At 43.4% G+C, this 10,200-nt stretch overlaps 1 protein-coding gene across 1 annotated transcript; it reads left to right on the top strand.

Annotated features, from left to right (window-relative positions):
• The first annotated feature begins 4,718 nt into the window (after positions 1-4,718).
• Positions 4,719-6,622, top strand: foxl1 (forkhead box L1). The gene has a single exon (XM_034878688.1). The coding sequence runs from the start codon at positions 4,915-4,917 to the stop codon at positions 6,076-6,078; it is 1,164 nt and encodes a 387-aa protein (XP_034734579.1). The 5' UTR covers positions 4,719-4,914; the 3' UTR covers positions 6,079-6,622.
• Positions 6,623-10,200: the final 3,578 nt, after the last annotated feature.

Consider the following 10,200-nt stretch of genomic DNA (forward strand, 5'->3'; position numbering starts at 1 on the left):
AAATTCCTTACAATTCTTGCTAGATTTTTGCTCTCCATAATTACAGAAAGACCCAATTACAGCACACATAGAAACTCCTCATTGATACGCAACACAAACCTGTAAGTGCCTCAGACAGAGCCGTGTCTAGCTGACGATAGCTCAGCTCGTAGGATAAAGTCACATGTTCTACAGAAGACATCCGAGTTGAACTCAATGAGATGGGCTGTTTTAATTGAGAGCTGCAGGCAGGCTCTAGGACTGTATTGCCTTAAAAGGACAACATGGACAGGGTTATTTGTAGATGTGAGCATGATGCTTTATATTATGTATTTTCCTGTTTATAGGTCAAAGGAGGATTATAACAACTTTACAAGTGCGCACAGCTGGCTCCTGATTACATTAGGGGTTTGGAGCTTTCAGTGGATAAACTCAGAAGTTGCTCTTTTACTCTGTTTCTCTCTCAGCAGACGGTGATTCATTAGCAAATAAAACTAAACTAACATGCAAGTAGAAGACGTGTACAGGCCACAGCAAGCAGGTTTTGCATTTTCAAAGGGCAGCTGCAGGGGAATTTCTTCCCCCCATAGGCTTTAAGACCCATAAAGTGAAGTCAGCTAATTCATTCACCAAACTCCACGCTGTGATCTTTGACCCCATAGGACTAAGAAATCTTACTAGTGTACTCATGAGTAACACCAGGGCTGTCCAGACTCGAGACACTTTTCTGTTGTTCTGTTGGACTCGGCCATTGGACTCGCCAAATATTGTAGTTGGTCAAGCCCGAGTACAGCACTGTATGCTTCAATTCTAAAGTTACTTCCTCCTTTAAAACCAAACCATCGATGAAGCACGCTGGTTCAGAAAACAGCGATTAGTTTTATTCTAATCCGTCTAGACTGGTCTCCTGGTATACACCCGGCTGCATCATATTTCATTTAGGCCAGAGAAGCAATGTCTTTGTTCCAAGGACTCTCCAGGACAAGTAATAAGTTCAAGAATGGGAACATTTCTATTTTATATTTTAAGTAAATAATATGGCCTAATTTGATCCTATAGTGTGTTACTCTGCACTTATTTTTTGCTTATTACAAATAAAGCAAAATTCTTGAAGACATAATCTTAAAGTAGAAGATATACTGTCTCTCGCATCACATAAAATATGAACAACCAGGTAAGTGAGTCCTGTTTCTCACATGGACTCGGTCTCGACTCGGTCTCTACTAGTCCTGGTCTTGGACTTGACTACAGAGAAATCATTTAACGTCATTTACAAAGCTCTCAGTTCAGAAGAGCTTGAGTAATGCTTTAAATAAATTAGCAATATATTCTAGTTTTTAATGTTGTAGGTGAGTGCCACAGCTCTCTGTACCGTCTGGGGACGTGCAAAAGACCCTTTGTAAAGAAATAGTTCTAACCAGGCCATGGCATATAAGGCCCAGGCTGCTGTTTTTTGCCCTTTACATGATTAAAAAAGCATGACCTGAGAGGCAGGGAGATGATCCATTTCTTCCTAAACTGACAAGATTTTCCAGGTGGGCTTTCTTTTTTGCCTGATCTAAGTTTAGATGAGTTTACCCTAGTACATGCTGACCTTCAGCATACTCGTGCTGCATGGTTACTTTTAAGATCCCTACCACACACATTGTAAAAAAAAATTAATATACATATATATATATATATATATATATATATATATATATATATATATATATATATATATATATATATATATACACTACTGTTCAAAAGTTTGGGGTCACGTTGAAATGTCCTTATTTTTGAAGGAAAAGCACTGTAGTTTTCAATGAAGATAACTTTAAACTAGTCTTAACTTTGAAGAAATACACTCTATACATTGCTAATGTGGTAAATGACTATTCTTGCTGCAAATGTCTGCTTTTTGGTGCAATATCTCCATAGGTGTATAGAGGCCCATTTCCAGCAACTATCACTCCAGTGTTCTAATGGTACATTGTGTTTGCTCATTGGCTCAGAAGGCTAATTGATGATTAGAAAACCCTTGTGCAATCATGTTCACACATCTGAAAACAGTTTAGGTCGTTACAGAAGCTCCAAAACTGACCTTCCTTTGAGCAGATTGAGTTTCTGGAGCATCACATTTGTGGGGTAAATTAAACGCTCAAAATGGCCAGAAAAAGAGAACTTTCATCTGAAACTCGACAGTCTGTTCTTGTCCTTAGAAATGAAGGCTATTCCATGCGAGACATTGCTAAGAAATTGAAGATTTCCTACAACGGTGTGCACTACTCCCTTCAGAGGACAGCACAAACAGACTCTAACCAGAGTAGAAAAAGAAGTGGGAGGCAAGAAGATAAGTACATTAGAGTCTCTAGTTTGAGAAACAGACGCCTCACAGGTCCCCAACTGGCATCTTCATTAAATAGTACCCGACAAACACCAGTGTCAACATCTACAGTGAAGAGGCGGCTGAGGGATTCTGGGCTTCAGGGCAGAGTGGAAAAGAAAAAGCCATATCTGAGACTGGCCAATAAAAGACAAAGATTAAGATGGGCAAAAGAACACAGACATTGGACAGAGGAAGACTGGAAAAAAGTGTTGTGGGCGGATGAATCCAAGTTTGAGGTGTTTGGATCACAAAGAAGAATGTTTGTGAGACGCAGAACAAATGAAAAGATGCTGGAAGAATGGCTGACGGCATCTGTTAAGCATGGTGGAGATAACATGGTGGTCTGGGGGTGCTTTGGTGCTGGTAAGGTGGGAGGTGTGTTCAGGGTCAAAGGGATTCTGAATAAGGAAGGCTATCACTCCATTTTGCAACGCCATGCCATACCCAGTGGACAGCGCTTGATCGGAGCCAATTTCACCCTACAACAGGACAATGACCCTAAACACACCTCCAAATGGTGCAAGAACTATTTAGAGCAGAAGCAGGCAGCTGGTATTCTATCGGTAATGGAGCGGCCAGGCAGTCCCCAGACCTGAACCCCATGGAGCTGTTGTGGGAGCAGCTTGACCGTATGGTACGCAGGAAGTGCCCATCCAACCAATCCAACTTGTGGGAGCTGCTTCGGTAAGCGTGGGGGCGGTGACATTTCTCCAGATTACCTCAACAGGTTAATTAACAGCTAGAAAGCCAAAGGTCTGCAATGCTGGAATTGCTGCAAATGGAGGATTCTTTGACGAAAGCAAAGTTTGATGTAAAACAAATCTTATTTCAAATAAAAATAATTATTTCTAACCTTGTCAATGTCTTGACTCTATTTTCTATTCATTTCACAACGTATGGTGAATAAGTGTGACTTTTCAGTCAGGTCACCCAAACAATGACCTATTTAGAGCAGAAGCAGCGGCTGCTTATATTATATATAATAGATAGATAGATAGATAGATAGATAGATAGTTTTGATTGTATTATTGCATGTCTCATCTAATCTTCTCCCTTCCGTTCGGTCCTCCACAGAAAGGTTCCTTAGCCATGCTAGAATCAGCAGATGAAGCCAGCCAATGATTCCATTTTAAAGTCTTCTACCAGACAGCCGGCTCACAACAACCTGTTTCACAGGTCTGGAGATGACAACTCAGCAGCTGTGCAGGAATCTCAGAGTCTGCAGATCTGCCAAAAGCTTTCTGTCTTTTTCGTTTGGGGGCACAACTAGGTGGGCCAAAATATATTGTGAACCTAAATTGATATGCGGGGCAAATCCAAATTTGCGAGGGGCCGGGTTTGGCCCCCGGCCTTGAGTTTGATACATGTGTTGTAAAACATGGTGATTCAGATGACCCTTTTCCCCTGATCGTTTTGTGTTAAGCTGGATCGAGATCTCAGAGGAATGTTTTTTCTGGGAAAGTGGGGATTTTAAAATCCACGATTGCTGATAAATAATTGTATTTTAATCTAAACTTGTATGGTTTGATGACTTAAAATGTGAGCAAAGAATTACTAAAAAAGGTAATGTTCTGAGGTGCCAACCATCATCTCTTGTAAGAGGAAAAAAATGTGACTTGTGTAAGGGTTTCCATCATGTCCTGGAACTATTCAGTTTTAACTGTCACACAATGCATGCTGGGAAGTAGGCTGATGTGTTCCTCTCAGATCCGTAGAAAAGACATTTAATCGACGCATTATTTCAATTTACAAGACTTTCAGGAATAACAGTTCTGAATATGATTTTAATTTTAAGGGGACTTATGGATCATATAATATTGATGATACAAGATTAGTTGATTTCACTAAATTTCCAAATGATGTGCATCATCAAACATTTCTTATAATAATAATAATAATACTACTAATAATATTAATTCAAGAAAATTGAAAAGGTATGCATATAAAGCAGCTGTAGTACTATAATAGTTGTCCCAGTGTTATTGTGATAATAACTTGTCAGTCATCCATCATTTCCTGTGTCCTCAGATCTGGAATTAAACGTGGTGTTATTTTCCCTTCTCCACGCGCCCCCCAGACCGGACCGGCCCTGTTTGCTTGTTCTCTCTGTGTGAGCAGCTCTCAGCGTCGGGGGGGGGGGGGGGGGGACGTGATATTTCAAACAGCACATCAGTGCGTTTATGTATTGGGTGCCCGGAAATTTTTCCAAATAAACACAGCTTGATTCGACCTGGGTGGGCAGACTTATCAAGCGACTAATTCTATAAACAGATGAGGGAATAAGCCGGCACCTCATTGGTCGTTGGGCAGAGGTGGTGGGGGGGCATGAGGGAGTTTCAGCGCAATGAAATTTTAATTAATGTGGGTGGGCTGAGAACACCGCCGACTGTTTATGATGGACAATTTATTTCCCAATGCAAAGTCAACATAACACAGCAAACGTACAACAATTATTAACATTTTTCTGGGGGCTCTCATGAGGCTGGGGAGTCAGTCAGTGGCGGAGAGGAGCTCCGGGATCAGGCTTAACTTTCCCCGGGACACAAAACAGCTTCCCCGCAGTCATGACCCTCTACCACGGCCGCCCGCCGTCTCTCGGGGTGCCATCGGCTCTAAGCTTCTCCACCCCCCCACTCATCTACTTGTACGGGGGGGACAGCGGAGGAGTCGTGCCTGCTGCCCTGAGCTTCATTCCGGCCCGCCAGCAGCCTCCGCAGAAGCCGCCCTATAGCTACATTGCGCTCATCGCCATGGCCATCAAGAGCGCACCGGAGCAGCGCGCGACGCTCAGCGGCATCTACCAGTTCATCATGGAGCGCTTCCCCTTCTACCACGACAACAAGCAGGGCTGGCAGAACTCCATCCGCCACAACCTCTCCCTGAATGACTGCTTCATTAAGGTGCCCAGAGAGAAGGGCCGGCCCGGCAAAGGCAGCTACTGGACCCTGGACACCAAGTGCCTGGATATGTTTGAGAACGGCAACTACCGTCGGAGGAAGAGGAAGACGAAGAGCCAGCAGGACGTTCTGGACTCCAAAGCCGTCGGGCCCAAGCGCACGAAGGGCCCGGGCCCAACCAAGCACCCTCAATCCTCTCTGAACCATCATGCTGGGTCCGGAGCAGGGGAACCAGCGAGGCAGGATGCGGAGAGGTTGGAGACACAAGGTGAGACAAAAGATATTCTCGTCCAGTTTAACCACGCGGAACTATCGCAAAATCCTACCATACAGAGACCTAAAGTGTCCCCTAACCAAGACAGCATCGGGAGGGTGCGTGATGGCCCCCAGCCTACATGTCCCGTTCTGAGACATACTCCGCTGTGCATGGACGGCGCAAATGTCCCAGGCGCGTCCGGCCTACGGGAGCCAGAGGACAGAAGGTCGGCGTTCAGCAGTAGAGAAAACGAGAGAGGTCCGCTCTGCGCCGTCAGTTGTGCAGGAAACACAAACTTGGCTGCACTCGCGCGGGACAGCCCGAAAGGAAATGTACCAAGCAGGGATAAATCGAAAGGTTTTAGCATCGAGAGCATCTTGTCAAGAAGTGAAGACGAAATGTGCAGCAGCGTCGTCGGTTCGTCAGCGGAGACATGCGCAGAGCGCACAATGAGCCCTGTGTTGAGCTCGTCCGTGGTGCTCGGGGCTCGGCCCCATCAGTGGTACCAGATGGGATTCCCTCTCTGCTCGTACCTTTCACTCGCATACCCCGACAAAGTACTGCATTTTAAATGAGTACAACTATGAATTTCATGACTTTAATGTATTTTACGCACGGATTCGTGGAAGTGTGTAACTAGCTTTGCTTGATGAGATTTTCAGGATCTTTATCATCTTCTTCATCTACAGAAATATTCAGACAATGACAAACAGCAGCAGGGAGTCTTTTAGAATCATTTTTACGCACGCGTAAGTGTCAGTGGTTGTGGTTTGTGGCTGTTATTCCGATAACTGTTAATCCTCAAAGTCTATGGCTGCCCAATTTAATGCTTCAAAAAACCAAAAAGGAAAAATATGAATGGATTTTGTCATTGTCATGTGAGTATTAAGGCAAAGCTCATATGTCAAGTGTCACTCTCCATTCCCGAGGATGAAAGCCTTAAGAGTTCATATGTTATGTAGGATTAATGTCATGGCTGGGCCTCTGCAGCCTATGAACTCCAGAGATGAGAATATATGTAGTACTCAGTTATGTAATCAAATGCTAGTTTACATTGGACTCTGCTCTGAATTCCATATGAATTATTATGTGCAAAATAAAGATTAGTTTGGTAATAAAGTGACAGCATGATTATTCACAGGAGTATTGTTGCTATAGTTGAACGAAATGTCACCTAAAGATTTCTCCTTTTTTATAACAAAAAAACATACAAATGCCTTTATTAATTTGTCTTATTTGTTTTACTTCTGAGATGTAAAGCTAGTGATGTTCATTGAGTATTGCCAGGCCTCAGCTGTAGAGGACTTTCAGGGTTTCTGTCCTGCACCTTATTTTTCAAAACACGTTATTTATCTAAAGTGATTGGATAGAGACATCAGGGACGAACCATGATGCTAACCAGTATCAACTTCAAATGGATAGTAAGATACATCAAGAAATGAGGAAACCCAGACCCTAACCCAGCTAACCCTAACCCTGGGCGTTTGAAAAGATATCATATAAAAAAGTTACCAGATTGGATGTCTATAATAGAAAATGGGAAAAGTAGCTGAGCTTTCTGGAGGCCTCCTAAGAAGCTGTGTGCTGGGGGGGGGGGGGGGGGGGGGGGGGGGGGGGGGGGGACCTGCCCGATGGGCCCATGGGGTTCTCCTTCATAAATTACTATTTGCTTGAATGGTCTTTAATATTGTAGTTACTGTGTCACTGTTTCTTGATTTTTGTCTGTGGGTGGCGATGACGATGGGGTGTTTTTTATGTTGTTAAAAAATCTAAATAAAATCAAAATGGTTAATCACAAAAAAGAAAGTCCTAAGTTGACTCTCTGCGCTCCATCGTGTTGCAGAATGACACCTGCATGAAGTCAGAGAGCTGTGCTGTCTCCAGATGAAGCCGGGCCTGTAGCGCAGACACAGGAATGGTTGTTGAAATAAATAAACTTGGCCACATTTGAGGAGAGGAACTCACAATCACAAGCATTTCCTGTGTACAGGATTCTTTTGGCCAGACGTGTAAATAAAACATGATGAAAACCTCCAAAGAGAAGGAATTGAGGAGAGAAAAGCAAAGAAAAGAAGGGAGCGTTAACGGAACCCTTTTGGGATTTGGTTGCATTTCCTATCAACACATGAAGCACTAGTAAATGTCCCCCCTTGGTCTTCATCCTCCAGTGATCTCCAAAGTCTTCTAAAAGCCAAGGCGCGTAATACATGTTAGATGGTCTCTGGGAGTGTTTGAACAGTCGAAGATTCTCATGAGAAAAGGGAAGTCCTTTCAGTTGGATTTGTTGTCGGAGAAAACAAACTGCGCTGCTGGTCGGAGACATTCAGCCTGCAGCGAGCGTCGGCCCCGGGCTGGACAGGAAGACGTTGCTGCGTTTCCTCTCCAGCGCTTTCTGAGCCGAGGAGCCCTTAGCTGACAGTGACCCCTTACTAAGATAAGATACAAAGGAATTGTCTTGATGTATACCTTATTAGTGAATAGAATACTAAACTATTAAATTAATGATTATTGGTGGGGGCGACCTCTAGCTCCCTCAGCAGAGCGTTCGCCCCATGTGGGCTAAGTCCTTTGCAGCGGCCCGGGTTTGAGTCCGACCCGCGGCCCTTTCCAGGCAATTATACGCTAGATTCATGTTAAGACAAAATGAAAACTAAATGAATAATTTGGTAGCCCCCCTGAGGTGTTAAACATGTCTGCTGTAAGCACACTGCCTGCTGGGTAAGGAGGGAGAAACACATTACAAGGACATTAATCAGACCAACTCCCGACAAAGGGACATCCGCCATTTGTCCAGAATATGTATTTGTTCTCCTATTTCATCAGCCTTTAGGCCTGTTTAGAGGATCATCCATATTTATGTGCACTCTGTCTTTGTTCTCCAACTCCCTAAAGAAAGATGTGCTTTCAAGTTAAAAGCTTGATCGGATTAAATATTTAGATATTGAAGATGTTAATTGCTTCATTTTCTCTTAGATCAAGTGTCTTCCCTGACTCTGTGATTAATTGACTTTGTCTTAAAAATGAAAACTCTTTCTCAGGATGTGAATGCAATCTCAGGTTTAAACACCATCAGTTGTGAAAGAAGTATTAATTTTAATTAAAAGTACTAATACAGCAGTGTTAAAATCTGCAGTGCTCAAAAAACACCTGAACACACCACAGGTGAACAGGTTAATTGGTCATGTTTGGGAATGACAGGAACATCCACAAATCGGAGTCTCTGTTGACAACTAAAACTACTTGTGAACGTACACATGTTCCACCAAAACTACTTCCTTCCAGAGCTTAGCCCCGCCCAAGACGATTGATTGGTTTAAAGAGATGCCAATAAACTAAAGCCCGTCTCCTATCCAGGAATGCGGTGTGGACTAGCCAGACCTTCATCCACAGCGCTGTGGATGAAGGTCTGGCAATGGGAGAATATTCTTCTATTGAATCCAAACAAGCCAGAAGCAGAAAACGCATCACTTCCTGTTTAAAACAGGATTCTTAAACCACTAAAATATGAATATCCTAAAATGTGATGAAACTTACTCCCTTTGGTGATCCCCTGACTTTTTCTCTAGCGCCACCATGTGGTTGACCTTCCTGGTTGTTAGTGAAATGAGTCGTTGACTACTGGGTGGTTTACCATGACTTTTTTTCACATGCTCGTAGTCCCCCCCCCTATGAATTGTAACCCTGTAATCACTTTGGGGATTCTATGAATTTATTCTCTAGCATTATCATCTAGTTCAACATTTTAAGTTGTCCAATTCTTTGGTTTAGGACCAAAGTGTCATAAATAGATGTCACAAATAGTTCAGAACATTTTCAGCTGACTTTAAATATCGTCATTGTGACTCATGTTTTGGACAGAGCTGAGAGCTATAGTCCCAGAGAAAGAGAGAGAGAGAGAGAGAAGGAGAGAGAGAGAGAGAGAGAGAGAGAGAGAGAGCTGTAACTCTGGAAAGTGTCATTGCCTGCCTTTCATGTGCAATCAAGTCCCAGCTCAGTACTACATCACACGGTTTAAAGCTTGCTGGTTCAAAAGGGCTCCTAATCCAAGTGTTTATTATATTTTTTCACTCTCTACATAAACCGGCTACACTTGTCCAAATACACACTCAGTACCGGGGGGGAAGGGCGGGGCCATGATGGAGATTGATGGCCTCGGTTCAGGCCACATTAGCTGCTAATCAAGTTAGGTTTCCTGGCACAAAGCTCTATACATCATAATGTCCCTCAGATGTCCTCCAGATCCATCCAGGACAAATATTGTTTACAACCTGGAGACAAACACACACAGAGAGACTACAGTACACCAACATGAACACCTGGAAAACCTCAAGAATCGAAATACAACTGACCTGCAAAAAAAATCTTAGCTGTATTATTCAGCTTGTGTTGATGCTGTGTCCGAGAAACAACGGTTGGAACTGAGCGGTCGCTTGTGCATTACAGTAAATATTACATGGCACTAGATTGTAAAATATCTATATCCACCTAGTTCCACTTCTGGGATTTCTCCAGTGCTGCCAGTAATCCGATGTCTGTCCCCGTCGCCTGTCTCTATGATATTTACTATCCTCCGTCCCCGTCCTCCTTCTCTGTGTTGGTGCTCTAACCTGCGGCCGATTTCTGAGGACTATGGTTACCTGGTCCTCAGATCTCTGCAAGGTAAATCCAGACAGCTAGCTAGACTATCTGTCCAATCT

Source organism: Etheostoma cragini, chromosome 8, assembly GCF_013103735.1.
Source record: "Etheostoma cragini isolate CJK2018 chromosome 8, CSU_Ecrag_1.0, whole genome shotgun sequence".
Lineage (NCBI taxonomy): Eukaryota > Metazoa > Chordata > Actinopteri > Perciformes > Percidae > Etheostoma > Etheostoma cragini.

Coding starts and splice junctions, on each gene's coding strand:
- foxl1 (XM_034878688.1), top strand. CDS start 4,915: ATGACCCTCTACCACGGCCGCCCGCCGTCTCTCGGGGTGCCATCGGCT.